Source organism: Drosophila obscura, unplaced genomic scaffold, assembly GCF_018151105.1.
Source record: "Drosophila obscura isolate BZ-5 IFL unplaced genomic scaffold, ASM1815110v1 contig_84, whole genome shotgun sequence".
In the NCBI taxonomy this organism is placed as follows: Eukaryota; Metazoa; Arthropoda; class Insecta; order Diptera; family Drosophilidae; genus Drosophila; species Drosophila obscura.
Genome location: NW_024542877.1, coordinates 1,468,980 through 1,484,793, shown reverse-complemented (window position 1 = coordinate 1,484,793; position 15,814 = coordinate 1,468,980). Strand labels below are relative to the sequence as shown.

At 44.1% G+C, this 15,814-nt stretch overlaps 3 protein-coding genes across 4 annotated transcripts; 1 reads left to right on the top strand and 2 right to left on the bottom strand.

Moving 5' to 3' along the window:
* Positions 1-8,069: 8,069 nt before the first annotated feature.
* LOC111068970 (nudC domain-containing protein 1) lies at positions 8,070-10,073 on the bottom strand. Its single transcript, XM_022358803.2, has 2 exons — positions 8,708-10,073; positions 8,070-8,640 (listed from the first exon to the last, which is right to left on the bottom strand). The coding sequence occupies exons 1-2, from the start codon at positions 9,969-9,971 to the stop codon at positions 8,156-8,158; spliced, it is 1,749 nt and encodes a 582-aa protein (XP_022214495.2). The 5' UTR covers positions 9,972-10,073; the 3' UTR covers positions 8,070-8,155.
* A 99-nt stretch (positions 10,074-10,172) lies between these two features.
* Positions 10,173-11,615, top strand: LOC111068971 (transmembrane emp24 domain-containing protein 3). 2 transcript variants are annotated; one of them, XM_022358804.2, is made up of 2 exons: positions 10,173-10,281; positions 10,397-11,615. In XM_022358804.2, exon 2 carries the CDS (start codon positions 10,591-10,593, stop codon positions 11,251-11,253), a length of 663 nt encoding a protein of 220 aa, XP_022214496.2. In that variant the 5' UTR covers positions 10,173-10,281; positions 10,397-10,590; the 3' UTR covers positions 11,254-11,615. The 2 variants fall into 2 exon arrangements, with proteins under 2 accessions (XP_022214496.2, XP_022214497.2); XM_022358805.2 differs by having other exon boundaries at positions 10,222-10,321.
* A 998-nt stretch (positions 11,616-12,613) lies between these two features.
* On the bottom strand, positions 12,614-13,475 carry LOC111069015 (cytochrome b-c1 complex subunit 10). The gene is made up of 3 exons (XM_022358893.2): positions 13,324-13,475; positions 12,955-13,137; positions 12,614-12,897 (listed from the first exon to the last, which is right to left on the bottom strand). Exons 1-2 carry the CDS (start codon positions 13,401-13,403, stop codon positions 13,002-13,004), a joined length of 216 nt encoding a protein of 71 aa, XP_022214585.1. The 5' UTR covers positions 13,404-13,475; the 3' UTR covers positions 12,614-12,897; positions 12,955-13,001.
* Between the last annotated feature and the right edge of the window lie 2,339 nt (positions 13,476-15,814).

Here is a 15,814-nt window from a genome sequence, read left to right as displayed (position 1 = left end):
TTCTGTGCGATTCGATTCTAAATCCGTATATGATTCAACGTCGCATGGTCGCATTGTCGCATGGTCGCACCTCGCGACTATCATCCGATACACAGATGTATTTCGTTACAGTTTCCATCGAGGAACAGTCCGTGCCACATCTACGAGTATTTCCGCCGTACAAAAACAAAGTGTGCTCGTTTTCTATTTACTCAATCACTCTAATCATTCTGTGATTCTTGTCACAGGTGCAAGAGCCTTTCCACTTTGAATTATAGGTAAAGCAAATGCCATTGAACAGCTGTGTATCAATCCAATCCAACCATCATCTGATGTATTTTACAAGGTATTTCCTATGAATATCTCAAATGCAACGCAAATCCTTTCATATTCAAATCTCACATTCAATCAGATTAATTCAAGGAAATTATGCCGTACAGAGAATCAACATCATTCATTGGCACTTGCTGCATCGATGCAGGGATTAATGGTCCACCTGTACCGGTACCGGTTTAATTTTTGTCTTTATCTTTGGTTCGTCGTTGAGTCAACTCTTGATCTTTGGCCACTCTCTTATCAAAGAGAACCTCATTCAATGGAGGGGGAAGTCAAAGAATTCAACGTGCAAATGGATCACGAGTGCTCTTTCCTGGAGCAAGAGAGATACTTAGAGCAGGCCCAAGAGGCCCCGCAAAGTGTGTGGGGGTGACGAATGCCAATGCAAATGCGCTTAGATAAGTTTCAATTGCACAAAAGCAGCATACAATGATACGTTCAATACATATGTATGTATGAGTGCGAGTACAGCGTATATATACATACATACATTTATACATATACATATACGGAGTATACGACGTTAGATAAGATGGCCCAAGTGCCCCTCATTTGGTAATTGCATTGCGCGCCGCGCCGCGCCACGGGGCTTCGAGAGATTGAGAGACTTTGGAATGCTTACGGAATCTACTACGTTCTGTCTACCTCCCATTCTGGATTAAGCAAATTGCTCGATTTTAAGCCTCCCATCATTACCATTACGTTATCCAGCCCCCTGTCTTATCTGCAGTCGCATTTCCATTGCAATTTGCAATTTTATGTATAAACAGATTTTGCTTTAAGGTTTCCTTCGGTTTCAAAGTTCCTCTGCTTCTCTTCGTCGATTATTATATCACTTGAAGAGGGAACAGAAGGAACATAAAAGCAAATCCACCTCGCACCAAAATCCTCTCCGAGTGAGTCTCTCCCATACGCACTCTCGCACCCAAACAAGTACAGAAATGGAATAGGGAAATGACAAGAATAACGGCTGGCCATGCAACGGACACAAGGAACATAAGAAAAAGAGCATATCATAAAGCAGAATATCATACACTGAGATCAATCTGTATTTTTATTCCTAGATCATTATATTTATATAAATATAGTAGGATGTTAATTAAAGTTTCACACCTTCACATCAGAATTAGAAAAGTGCCCAAATGTTGAATGATAATTTCAAATTTCATTTCAGCCATTTAGTCTGCTAAGAAGAGCAATCCGCAAGCCATCGGAAGCATCGGAAGAAATAATTCTCGATTTTGTCTTTAATTAAATTCTATACTGAACATGCGAATACGATTTTCATTCGCCTGTTTTTCTTTCCTTCTTGTGTGTGCGTGCCATTTGTTGCTTCATTTTATTTTTACTTTTCTTTTGCTTTCACTAATTTGTTAAATTCGTTTTGTAAATTGTTTTATTTTAGCACATTTGCCTTAATTTCTACGTCACTAGCCGCCCCTCACTGGTCTGTCCCATTGTCAGCAGTGGGAGATATTACCCACATGTAGCATGTGGCACGTATACCTCTCGCTCCGACTCTCTCTATGTCTCTATGTCGCTGTCCCTCTTGCGGGTGTGTGCTATGCTCCTGACCAACGCAATTGAAATTACCGAAGGGCAAGCAGTAATGCGAGTACGAGTATCAACAATTATTTGACACTTTTTTTCGCTTGCGCGTTCCTTGGTATTTTTTGCTTTGTCATATGAAAACCGTAAAACGGGAGCCAGAGTGATATCAATGAAGGGGATTCTTCAGTGGGGGGCTTCGGTTTCAAATCGAGCCGAACGGAGCGGATCGGAGTGATGATTCACATATTGATTGGGGGTCCCTTGGACTTAAAACAGAAATGAAAGCAATATTTTGCTGAGCCTATAGCCTTCTGAGCTGTTGTTTCATAGACAATCTGATCTTCTTCTTTTGGCAATCTATCAATCATAAAATAAACGGTGCTGGCAACCCTAAAGCAAAACAAAAAATAAAAAACCACAACAGATAGCAAATCGAATGCGGAAGGAAGGAAAGCGTAAAAAGCTAAAACGGGGGGAAAAGCACAAACGAAAGTACTCATATGAGTAGTAAAAACTACGAGATTTAATAGCAACTATTGCTGCAATGCCTTCTGCCTCTGTCTCAATCTTTTTTCTCAGGGTCAAATATATATATAGATATATGTACATATGTGCATACATGTATATAAACATTCTATAGACAGACAGCAAGAGATGTAGATGCAGTATCGAAAATGAAATCGGGAAATGGGAAATCAAACAAACAATTACAGTGTTACGGTGTTTTGCACAGGTCGTGAATTTGTTACATTCATTTTGCGGAATGCATCGCGTCGCGACATAGGCACTTGCTTGATCGTTGCATAGGAAAAATAATACAAGATAACGTACACACAGATTACGTATACGCCGCTCATAAAACGGTCGTCGCACACAAAAATTGCGACGTAATAAATTTTGTTTTGGCCATGATACAGGCCCCGCCACCACCCTCTACACCAGTCCCTCCCTCACAAAGCCCAACAGCCAAAGAGGGGCTGGCGAGTGGCATGGGATGTAAATTCTGCAAAATGTATAGAATACTCATAGGAGTATTTGGTATTTCCTTTGCCATGTGAATGGAGGGCGTGCGACAGAAACAAATTTGATTATGCATTAATAATTAGATAATTGATTGAGAATCGATCGACCACAGACTATAGGTTATTGCAGGGCTATGATTATATAATGGGGCTAAACGAGGGCTATTCCATGGATATTGCATTAGACAGTGACCCCAATCGACCCCAAAGCTCGTGAATGATACAAAAGCAACATACATGTCGTGTGCATGATGCTTAGACTTGAGTCTCGCTGATAAGTGTTTTTTTTTTATGTTGTTGGGCCGGCTCTCTGCTATTCTAGTTCGAAACTCGGACTTGTTTAGTTCTATGATTACGAGTTCAGAAAATAAATGAAAAGTAATATGAGTAACGAGCAGGAAAGAGCTCGAGGGTATTGCTCTCCATCATCTTTTTGAATTGCTTAGCGGAATCTTTGCAATAAGTTTTAACGATTTCATTCGATACTCTGCCTCCGATTTCCGTGTTGCCAATTATTGAAACAAATGAGTAATTTTAATAATGGCGCCACCACCAAATGTCCCATCCACTGAAAGTGAACTGACACGAACACGTGCTTGTAAATTCTTTAATGATTTTCAGTGCTTTTTTGCTCATTCTTCTGGCTCATTGTGTGGCATGCACTTGTGCAAATAAATGCATTTGTGTACATATACACTACATACATACATATATATGTACATATATTGTTGTTGGAGTGTAGTTTCGTATATTAATTTGAGTCAGCCACTGTTTAATTAGCAAAACCGTCTGTCGATTGTCGTCTATCGTCCGTTGGGGGCATCTGACATCTGCGTTTTGCAATTGCGTAAACTGAATGTGCAAACAAATTGCAAACAAACAAACAAATACGAGAAAGTGTGACGGGGGACTGTTGTGGGGGAATGGCATCCACAGAAGAAGAATCCCCCGCACTCAATGACGCACTCGCACAAAAAACCAGATCTCTTCTGACGAACAGAAAGCTAGCAGATCGTCAGCGTTATCCAGTGAGAACACTTGGCCGGGGGCATTGTGTTACACGGCGGTTAATGGTAATCCGTTGTCCGGAATCTTCTCATGTGACACAATACAGCTGTGTTTTGCTTCCAGATGATATAGTTTTTTTGTTTTTGTTAATTTAGTTTGCTAATTGAAAAACACTCGGCTGTTTATTTTGGTGTCAACAAAAACAACACATCTCCAAGTGTCGTGGCGCCACAAAACACTCTTTAAAGATGGTGGTTCCTCGATCCAAGCGGTTCATTGTAAGCCAAATTGGTTGGAGCTATGTATATTCATCCTAATTTTTGTGTTCCAAATTCCAATTGAGGAGGCACTGTTCTCGGCTTCACTCGTTATCTTTCATAGTTTCTCCCGCCACTAAATAAGGTTTATGGCTTCAGTTTTCTGTTTGTGTTTGTGTTTCTGTTTCGGTTTCTGTTTCCGAAACGTAAAAGAAAACAATTAATCAATCATCTTAATGCAAGTGCAAATTCCACAGACAATTAACAGAATAACAACAAATGTGACTTATCGCATTTGTTTGCTTAAATTGCATTTCCAGGAAACGACATTCAATTAGTAAGGACGCATTGCGTATCGGGTTATCTTGACACGTGAAATATGTTCGAGTATTCATTAAGTTGAATGTACAGGATCACCTCTAAATGCGGCGTTGAATCGTGGCACAACAGTGTTCCCATAAGCGAATGGACACATGTCGAAAGTGTGCTGGAATGGAACAGCCTGTGGTAGCAGTTTTGGGGTCTCTCTCGTTCTTCGCATGGAAGAGATCTCGAAATCTCTTAGTCATGAGTCACAATGAGTAAGCTTGAAATTTTTGGAAAACCGATAAGCAAATGAATTTTGAACAGCTCAGAACTCCAGGAACTTCTCGAACGCACGGAAATCCCATAATGGATAACAGAGGGTTTTTTATTAAAAACTCATCATCAAGAAACGAATGCAATTCAATTTATTATTCTAATAATAACATTCCACATAGCGAATTCAACCTTAATACAACTGTAAAAAAAATTAGCGAAACATCAAGAAATAAAATGTAGAGAGTTAGAGGTAGAGTTTCACAACAATAGAGGAGTGTCTGCTGGTGGTTGACTTTATGGTGCCGTGACAATGTGAGGGGGGGATTAGAGACCCGCCTGCCTCTGGCTCCGCCTCAACGAAGGTCGAATTAAGGCAAGGCCAAAGAATTATACCTGAAGGCGTATGTATGTATGTATGAGTACTCCATACATATATATAGTATAAATTATCTATGTGGAGATATCTACTATTAGCTAACCTCTGTGCCCAGTCATCGTGCGATAATAATTGCAAATGTCACAAAACACATAAAAACAACAAAAGGAAAACATGAAAAGGCTTTTGATTGGTTTTCGCATACATAGAAGTGAATAATTGATCGTGAGAGGCATGCGTGAGAGAGATATACAGAGAGGGATAGAGAGAGAGAGGGAGCGAACACGTGAGTGAGTCATGTGAATAGTTCGTAAGGGGATTTTCTGCATTATCATGCTGATGGATCAGGAAAGCACTGTGTGGTATGGATGATATTTTGTTGTTGCTTTACTATATTCCTCTCATTTATTTGGCATGCTTTGTTTCATCCCAATTGTTTCTTCCATCTGCTGTGACGTCACCGCAGTTTTGCATTCAATGGTGAAATAGTTGAAGGCAACTTCTCGATCAATTTACCGTTTATCCTTATCAAACCACACACCCGCACCACACACCCCACACCCAATCCTATTTCACTCCATTCCATTCCCACAAAGAGCGTGAGAGAGAGCGCGTGAGGGGGAATACCGGCAGGGTGTGAGCAATATGTGACGTCACACCAGCCTCATGTGAAATTGAGTGAGTGAAAACTAACATATGTATACCAAAGCCATGATGACTCGGCAAATCGGACAAGTGGTATCTAGTGATTAGCCCCCCCACCACCCCCTTGGGGTGGTGTTGTGCTATTTTCGACTGGTCACGGCATGCATCAGAACATTCCAAAATGGAAAACATTGGGAAATGGTGTGATGGAGCAGCAGAAGCAGTATTTAAATGTCATGCATACAGTACATCTGTATGTGTGTACACTTCGTATGGTGTGTGCGTGTGATGGGGGCCAAATCGAATGTCAAGGTTAGACGCCGTGCGGACACAAGCTGAAAAACAACAAAATCGAATCGCCCCGTAATTACAGCAACAGAAACATAGAAAATCAATAAAATAGCCCTTGTCTCCGATTCCTAATTACGCATTTACACAGGCACCCAGAAAAAAAACACACACAAGGAACAACAAAACTTAGCCACAAAAAAATAAAAACAATTATCTTTCCCCAGGCCCCGGCTCCGACTTTGGGCCAAGGCCATGCCCCTCTCTGCCGATGAACCAAACAAATCCAAGCAAATCATTATAAAACTTGGCGTCCAGTCAATGGTTCCCAGCCACAAAAACACACATACACTCATTATTATTGAACACAAGAAAGAGGAAGGCTGGCCGAATGATTTGATACCCTTCCAGAACCATCTTTTCCTATGGCAATGAAACGGGGTTTTGCGGCTATCTTTGGGCTTGGGTTATCTTTAGAAAATAAAACGATCGTATGACAACTTTTTATAAGTGATACGATACTTGGCAGTTCGTCATATCTGCACGTAGCAAAAATAAAGATCTTTCATTTGCTTGTCCACTCCAAACCGTATTACCCCCCTAATATTAGCATGGGGTATATGACAAAAACAGCAACACTACACTTACCGGCAAAATGCGATGAGGAAAAGGTATATGTAAGAAAACACAGACACACACACTGACGCGTGCGCTCCAATAGGAAATACACCCAACGGTTTGTTGGTGGCCTCTGTGTCTCTCAGCTGTTGCTCCGGGCGACGTCGACGCTGACTGGCGTCAATCGGAAAAACTAGCGGCACAAACAAAAATGACCTCGTTCCGTTGCTGCTGCTGCTGCTGGTGCTATACCTCTGCTCTTTCTCGCTCTCCGCTATGCTGCTGCTGCTGCTGCTGCTGATTTGTTGTTGCAGTTGTCGGGGATTGTGTAACGACCACCCCCTCAAATGGTATGGTCAGCAATTTGCCGAATTTCCCGCTGTTTTTCTTTTGTTTTGTGTGTTTGTGGTTTGGTTTGGTTTCTCTTTTGTTGCAGTTCACAATTTGTCAATTACGAACCTATGTATGGTGTGTACATATGTATTATGGCAGGTGTTGTGTGGGCTTCTACCAATCTTTAAATATATGCATATTTTCACAAATTATTACAAAAAAATATTAACAAGAAAATAAAATAATGTGCAGGTCGCGTGATTTTGTTGTTGTATTTTTTTTTTTGTGGGTGAAGGTGATTTGCTCTCCGCTCTTCGAGAGCCTTTCGTTACAGCTGCGACTGCGACGTCAGCTGCTTGCTCTGCGCCGCACGTATCGTCTTGTAAACAGATATGCAGTTGGCCACACAAAAATTTTGTTAATAATAGAATTCAGAGTCTACCGGAACCACCACAGGAGCGGCGACGGAGACTGATACAAAACGTGCTCTGTCACCCAATGATAGGCGGGTGGAATGGTGTGGGAAAGAACAGAAGAAGTGCCTCTGTTTTTTTTTAATTAGAAGACGCGGCGCGGTGCGGTGCGGTGCGGTGTGCAAGTGGGATGGCGTGAGTGTGAGTGCATGGGTAGAAGAGTGTGGGTGAGGTGGGGTGTGTGTGGGGAGGGGAGGGCCGAATGTGCCAAGTGCTTACGGCCGCAAAAGTATTTCACAATAATTCCACTCAAATGCACACTGTTTACTGATTCTTTTACACGATTTACGGTCGCCGGATTAATGTGTATTACGTTGGATGGGATGTTATAATTGGTTTGGCTGGCAGCGTTTGGGACCGCAACGAGATATTAACACAAACGAATTCCAAAAACAATAAAACGCTCCACTTTAACTGCGCGGCTATTTATGTAAAAAAAGTTGTACATGTTATCGTCACGTTGTGCCCCCGCAACCATTGGCAACCCTATCAGCTTCCCCCACTTCCCTGTCGAGGGCTTGGCAACACTGTTCTCCATATGTTTTCGCGCGACAAGTGTTGGAAAACAGCCCACCCACATCCCCATACTCTCCACGACATTTTCGACATTTAATTTATTTCCAAGAAATGCATTTTAAATAAACAAATTTCAGTTAATTACACATGGTCAGATGGTATTTGCAGAGTCTAAACCTGCAAGTACAGGACTGCCTTTTCGGTGAGGATGGTTATCACATTTCTGGCTGTGGAGAGGCCCAGTATTTCCCCCACCTCGTCGCTGATGGAGACCAGATGCTGTTTCCCAATAACCACCTGTGGCCCGTTGCGCTTGCGCAGCCCGCCTGCGGAATCGTAGCGCGACTTGTAGATAAGCACGTGACGGAGGCCCTCGCAGATCACAGCGTAGTCTAGGTCGGGGCAGCAATCGGTGAACTTTCGCTGCTCCTTGGACGCCTGCACATATGCGAAGGCGTGCAGATTTCCCTCATGGCGCACGGACCACTCGCCCGGCTTGGCCGGCTGGAACGCCTGCAGCCACAGCGCGGCATCTACGCCCTGCCTTGTAGCGAAGGCGGCCGGAAAGCCAGCACGCAGCGACGTTGTAAACAGTGGCGGCGTCGATCCCAAGAAAATTGTGTGAGTTATATCTCCGGATCCCAAATTGAAACGCACTGCCATAGAGAGGGAGCAAAGATTAGCATAGTCTTTGGCGTTGGCAAGGCGAACCCTTTGACTTACCCAGCTTAACGTCTACATCGGGAAGTCCCAAGTCGCAGTCCTCGATGGGATCCTCAAGATTTGGTATCGGCAGCGAGCGATCTGGCAATGGGTCCACATTCGCCTCACCCTCTGGGAGAGCGGCCTCCCCGTCCGCTAGAAGATGTGGCCAGCTCTGCTGCTGCAGCTTGTTCAGAGTCAACTGTAAGCAGTCATTCTCTACCGTCCAGGTAGTCAAATCCCTGTCCACGTTCGCATAGAGGGTTCCGGTCAAGAGAGTCTCTGCCAGGCACTCCACCTCCAGTTGGCTGTTGGTGCTGTGAATGTTGAAGTCATTGCGCGTGGCCCCCGCCGGCAGATGAAAGCGGATCAGCACATCCTCGTCTGTCTGCGTCCAGGTGTATGCTGGGGCAGCCGCCATTTCCACGTCCTCGCCATTTTGGGGCTGCACTGCAGCGCACGGTGGTGCGGCTACACGTTGAGATTTTGTCAGCAGCTCGCGATTGGTGGAGAAGACCACGGACTCGGCACGCGGCTCAAAGGCACAATAGTAGATGGATCCAGTCGTGTCCAGCTCCTCGCGAATGCTGTACGACCACGCGTCGCTGGGCGTTGGCGTCTGTGTCCAGCAGCCCCAGGTTAGGTCCATGTAGAATGTATCTGCACGATCGGCACGCGTCGACACCCGACGTCCCACATGGCCGGCCAGCAGAGATATCTGTTTGCGCTCCTGGACAACGTCCAGCCGAGCATCGTACAACACAAATCCGCGGTTGCCGCTCTCCTGGCTAATCTGCGTTTGGGTGAGCAGCTGCCAGGAGGCTGTGGAGCTGGCCCGCGAACGATCGCCGGTGTCGAGGAGATAATACATTGTGATGCCATCGCAGAGCACGCAGTACTTTTCCGAGACGAAGCGCAGAGTGTAGTTGTAGGCTCCGCCTGACTGCTGGTAGCCATCGCCACGGTCCTGCTCCTCAACGGTATGGACCACACGCTGCTGGCGCGGCCGCCCGTCCTGGGCATCGTAGGAGCAGAGGACAACCTGCCGGCTCTTATTTATGTAGTAGCAGTTCTCGCGTAGCCAAGGATCGGGACAAAGCATGTTGTGCCTGCCGAAGGCCTCTGCGTGCAGCAGCGAGTACTGATCCGAGTGCGGCAGCATCTTGAGCGGCGGCGTTGATAGCAGCTCCTGCTGGATAACCGGCACCGGGTCAAATGAGAGCTTGTAGCCATCGAAGTTGGGGCAGAGAAGGCTCCGGTCCACTCTTAAATCCACCACCGGCATGTTTAAAACGGAATTACGCACTCTGACTGTGGCTAGAAATTTTTAAATTCTGAAATAAACAAACAAAAATAGCACGTCACTGAGTCACCAGTGTTTCGAAGCATCGAAACATCGAAGCAACTACTTATTGGTATTATTTGGTATTTGTCAGTCCCAAATCAGCTGTTCTGGCAGGGCTGCACAGTACATACGTGTTCCTCCAGTGCTGGTAAGGCAGCGCGAAAAAGAGTGTTGACACGTGTCAGAACATTTTACTGTTTTCATCTTGCTCTTAATTTTTTAAGCATTTAACAATTGGCAAACAAACGACGTAAGTAGCCAGAAAATCAGTCGGTGGGCAAAACAAACAAGTTAAGTCGAATAAATAAACCAAAAATGAAGTTTACCAGGTGCTAACCCAACGCTTTCCGTGTACAATTTTGCAGTTTCTGTCGCTCCCGCTTACGGAAAAGCAAGCGCCAACCCATCCCATCAATATTCCCGAGAAGTACGGACTTGACCCAGCCAGCTGCTTCGTGGCAGCGGATGAGAACTGTGCACAACGCGAGAATACTGACGCATAGCAGCGTTTATACTACGATTAGTTCCAGCCAGCGGCATACCAAATAGCACCATTACAATGGGCAGTACGAGGTACACACAGACCGCCGACAAGTTGGTGCTGGCCCTGCTCGCCGCAACCGCCCTGCTGCAGTGTGCTGCCGGGGTGGAGTTCACCTTCGATTTGGCCGACAATGCGGAGGACTGTTTCTACGAGGAGATCAAGCGCAACACCAGCGCCTATTTCGAATTCCAGGTTTCCGCCGGCGGCCAGCTGGATGTGGATGTCCATCTGAAGGATCCGCAGGGCAAGGTCATTTACAAGCTGGAGCGCGCCACCTTCGATAGCCATCAGTTTGTTGCCGAGACAACGGGCGTATACACGGCCTGCTTTGGTAACCAGTTCTCGGCCTTTTCACACAAAATCGTCTACGTGGACTTCCAGGTGGGTGACGAACCAGCCCTGCCCGGCGTCGACGAGCATGCCACGGTCCTCACCCAGATGGAGACCTCATCGCAGGCGATACACAAGGGCCTCAACGACATACTAGATGCCCAGACGCATCATCGGTTGCGCGAGGCGCAGGGCCGCAAGCGAGCCGAGGATCTCTACCAGCGCGTCATGGTCTGGTCATCGCTGGAGACGGCCGCCGTTGTCCTGATCAGCATCACCCAGATTATGGTGCTGCGCAACTTCTTTACGGACCGCAAGCCCAGCCAGTCGCACTACGGCCGCCTGTAAGAGAACGGGCCGCCATCAAAAGACGGGGTGCACGGCGAGGGCCGGCACGGTCAACGTCAGGCCAGGAGCGAGGAGCGAGGAGGAGTGTGAGCTGAGGGAGCTGCATCATCCAAGCATAAAATAACCTTTTCTCTCAATTTAAAATCTTGCGATAAGTGCCCTTGTTCCCCCTTGGCGCCTTATCCACAAATGTATTCATTCCTTGTGGGCCTTTCTTCTACTTTTGTGTGGTGCAGCCGCGCCCCCCGTTCACCGTAAACCGAATCGAAATGACATGTAATAGTTTTTGTTGTTTGACCCCACCCGGAAACAGAATGTTTTTTTTTAAATATATGCAATCCACAATTCGATAGCTAAAAGAGGATAACGGGCTGTTTTTACTGGGGGAGTACTGTTCCTCGTTCTCTCTCTCTCTCTCTCCCAGCAGAGGCTGTCGTGGCCATCGATGGCTTCACTACAAAGTAAAGCACAAGAACGGATAACGGCACAAAACAGCTGTGTCAACATTGTACCTCTGTGTGTGTGGGAATATTATTGAGAGAACACGAACCGTTTAAATATAGCTGTATCGCGAATTCTATAATGAATAAATTATTATTCGTTCGTATATTATAATCAAAAGGATTAAGATTTGATTTGTGTGATTGATGAACAGCCTCAACAGCCATGTAATGGCAGGACGTCATTGTGGTAATTTCTTTTCGAAAAAGGTATAGGTATATAACAGCTCTAAGAACAGAATTATGAACACACAAAATACGAGACTAAAACATTAACCATTAAAACATTAAACGAGCTGCTTACACCCCCCGAAAAAAAAGGATCATTCGTTGGGGATTAAAAATTTTTAAAGATATTCGTTTTTTTTGAGTTTTTGGTCGGTTTGTTTTCGGGGCGTCTTGTTGGGTGTAGACTTTGCTAGGTATTAAAAAGCTAGGCTTTGTGATTCCGCTCCCTGGCAACCTGCTCCGTCTGCTCCTGTTGGCCAAGGACTCAAATACTGCCACAATCATAAGCACATAAGAGAAAAATTTTAAATATTTGTAATATTATGAGAACCTCGGATCCTCATCCTTCCTACGAGTGCAGGTGCAGATTTATTTATTTGACAAAAAATCTGTAAATCTAAATTTCGTAATGAACTGCCCCAAATATGGAAAGATATGGAAAAACGATGGAAATTTATCTTCACACAATCTTCAGAATATCAAATTCAAATAAACAGTTTAGTGTGTGACAGACATATGTATGTAAGTGCTGCAATTGCTAGATATCCTTGCTAGGAGAAAACTCTCTGCTGTGAGGCTCTTAAGTGTCATCGTGTAAACAATCGAATGGGTATTGAACATAGCTTAACAATTGTGAACTTTTGTGCTTGTCAATGCTTTTTAGCGCCGATAAAACATAAACAGTTTGCTGTGTGTGGTGTGTGGTGTATTGCTGCAATTGCTAGATATCCTGGCTGGAGTGTTGGAGACGACCCTCTGCTGTTAGGTTTCCCACGTGTCTTCGTGGGCTGCTTTGTGGCGGCTGCTTTGAATTTCGCTAAATGCATTTTCTAATACGTATTCAATGTTATTTGATTGGAAACAGTTGTAAATAAATGTGAATAATTTTTGGTTTGTTTATGGCCACGAACTAGAGCTGAAACAAAATCATTTACATAAATATTTCTGCGTAAATAAACCCTGTTTCACTCACTATTTTTGTTGCTAACATCCAATATTATTAATGTAGAATTTTCGCCTTTACTTTTTTTCCTTTTCCTCGGGCTTCGGGAACTTGGTGTTGTAGAGTGGAATATAGCCGGCAATTATCTTCCAGTCGGTGTAGTAAACTAAAGCCAAAAAGGCAGCAGCTCCGAAATATCCAGCCGAAGGCATACTAAGGGGTATATACAAAATGTAAATCAGCTAAAGAAAGAGCTTTGGTTAGAGCAGGTTGGCAGCTGCCTAAATGATGAATGAAAGCCCTGGCAACTGGACTTTGTATTTCCAAATATATATTTCCAAATTATAGATGCTATAATCCCTTGTATTTCCTTGAGTTCTCGTTTTGTTTTCTACTTACAAGGCGGTGGCCATTTGAATGTGGCTCTTTGAGGGCCTGTGCCGGCAGTATAAATATAACATCTTATCTTTGAGACCCATTTTTGAAATACTTTTGTGTTTTCGTAGATCTTTTATACGAATAAAACAAATGATACCTTGACAGTCGAATTGAAAATTTCAGGCCTGCCTGATCGATCAATAGGGATCTAAAATCTTCCCAACTTTTCTCTCCTCACGGAAAATGTTCACTAATTTATTTTGATTTATTACATAGGCAGGCAACATACTGGTGATCTCCCCACCATGCTGATTCGTCTCGGTCAACGTGAACCAATACAAAATCAATACAAATTTCACGGCTAATTCCCATGGTGAATCATCGTCATTCAAATCGCAAATAAATGCTCGCCGTATCAAGTGTTTGGCCTTCAATTTAAATTGTAATAATTATAAGAGTGCATTAATCTGGTGGGCAAATTGTTATCTTATCATGGATCGCGTGCCTGGAAGTTTCCATAGATCCAAAGAGCGATAATTTCAGAGCTTTGGGGTCTGGTCTCTAGTTCTTTCTAAAGGTTTCGCCACATTCATCTATGCTAATTATAATGCGAAATTATGACGATTTTGTGTTTACCAAACGATGATAGTTACGCAAGCAATAAATATATATCCATACATATGTACATAATATGTATGTATGTATGTATGTATGTATGTATATTATGCAAAAATGTTGAACGATAATTCCATGCGGCAGTTGCGCTAACAGCTGTTCCACACGCAATAAATCTTATTAACTGTTATGGGAGCTGTCATCTTTTATTGTTGATCTTCTTTGATTGACTTTTTAGCTTTATTTCGCACACACTTCGCTCGCTAGCGATCTTTTGTCAATGGATTGAATTCAGTATGCAAAAACATGCCAAAAATTAAAGTATCTTAAATTGGCTTCAAAACAATGTCTGCATCGTCTCCTGCGCTTTGTCACCGACAAAACAATACAACACAAAACACAAAACACAAACATAATATGGCAAATACATATATTCAGTTTACATATATGGCCTGGCCTGGTATGAGAACTGATGTTCATAATTCATCAATTATGTGAGTAAAATATTTTCAGAATGAACGATAGCTTTTCTTTTTCTTTTTCTTTTTTTTTTTGCTAGGCAGCTACTTTTATCCAATATTAAGACGAGTATTTCTTTGCCTACAATTGGCTCAGGCTTTCATCAATGCTGGCGCTCTGTGGCAAATGTGTTGGTATTTTGTGGGGGGGGGGCTATTCCCCCAGCTTTTGTGTTTGGGTATCAACAAAATGAAGGCCTCAAAACCACGAGCCAAGTGAAAGGCAAGGTGCGAGCGGCGGCGGCAGCAGCTGAAGGACACTTGTAAATGATTTGTCAGCGTAGAGCAGAGTTTTGTCGTCGGGTCAAGCCATGGAATTCGATCGATCGATCGATCGATCAATCCAACGAGAGATTGATTGCTGTCAAAAACGGGGTTAATTATACAAACATATGTACATATGTATGTAGATATGTACATATGTATGTACGTGATAGCTGCTGCTGCTTGCACGTGTCCAGGCCCAACGGGGTCAGAGTTCGGTCAGAGTGGAAGCTCCCCCCCTTTTTAAACCATAAGAGACACCATTCCTCGAAATTCAAATTCAAATCAGTTTCAGTTTCATTTTTCAGCCCGGATCAATGATGATGGCAATCAATGACAATCGAATCGTCTGTGTTATGCTCCGCTCCGCTCCCCTCCCCTCCCTTAAACAAGCACGCCTCAAACTTCCTACTTCCCGCCGGCTGTCTGCTGTTTGTCTGCCCTCCTCCTCTGACCGCCTCGGAGCATGTCTTCGGCAGCCAGTCCCAGCCATAGCCCCAGCCATGCGCCTCTTCATTCAACTCTGGCTATGGATCGGTCGCCGCTCTGGCTGCCCCGATCGCCGTCGCCGTCGCCATCGCCATCGCTTTCGCTGTCCATCCGCAGACGCTGTAGATCCCATGGCTTATGTATCAATTAGTGGTACGACGACTCTGGCTCATCCGTCACTAAGCGATTGGCATTGTGTGCTGCGAGAGTGGCTCCATAAGTTTTGGCAGCCCGAGGGAATAATATAATCTCAGACTTGCAAATTTTGGCACAAAAAAAAGTTTATTTGCTTCTTTTGGATACGAGTATTTAAAGCATACTATGTACACTAATGTAATCCACATAAAAGTGCACATACATAATAAATATATAATTAGTGGGTATAACTCTTGGATCGGCCACCTTGATCGACGCATTTTTTATAATAATTTTTGTTTGCATTTTCTTTTTCCTTTCGCTTTCGTTGTCGTTGTTTTGTGTCTTTTTTTGTATGCCTTTTGTTGATTTTCATCAGTCTCTGAGGCTTTGCCAAATATTTTGACGGCAGGGGGGGGGCAGCCTTTGTGGCTGCAACCTGTCGGATTTTGGTGTTGCTGCTCGTATGTCAGTGGATCCTCTGCCCGCCA

Coding starts and splice junctions, on each gene's coding strand:
- LOC111069015 (XM_022358893.2), bottom strand. CDS start 13,403: ATGGGTCTCAAAGATAAGATGTTATATTTATACTGCCGGCACAGGCCC. Junction 13,138..13,323: donor ATTCAAATGGCCACCGCCTT/GTAAGTAGAAAA, acceptor TATACCCCTTAG/TATGCCTTCGGCTGGATATT.
- LOC111068970 (XM_022358803.2), bottom strand. CDS start 9,971: ATGCCGGTGGTGGATTTAAGAGTGGACCGGAGCCTTCTCTGCCCCAAC. Junction 8,641..8,707: donor CGATGTAGACGTTAAGCTGG/GTAAGTCAAAGG, acceptor TCTCTATGGCAG/TGCGTTTCAATTTGGGATCC.
- LOC111068971 (XM_022358804.2), top strand. CDS start 10,591: ATGGGCAGTACGAGGTACACACAGACCGCCGACAAGTTGGTGCTGGCC.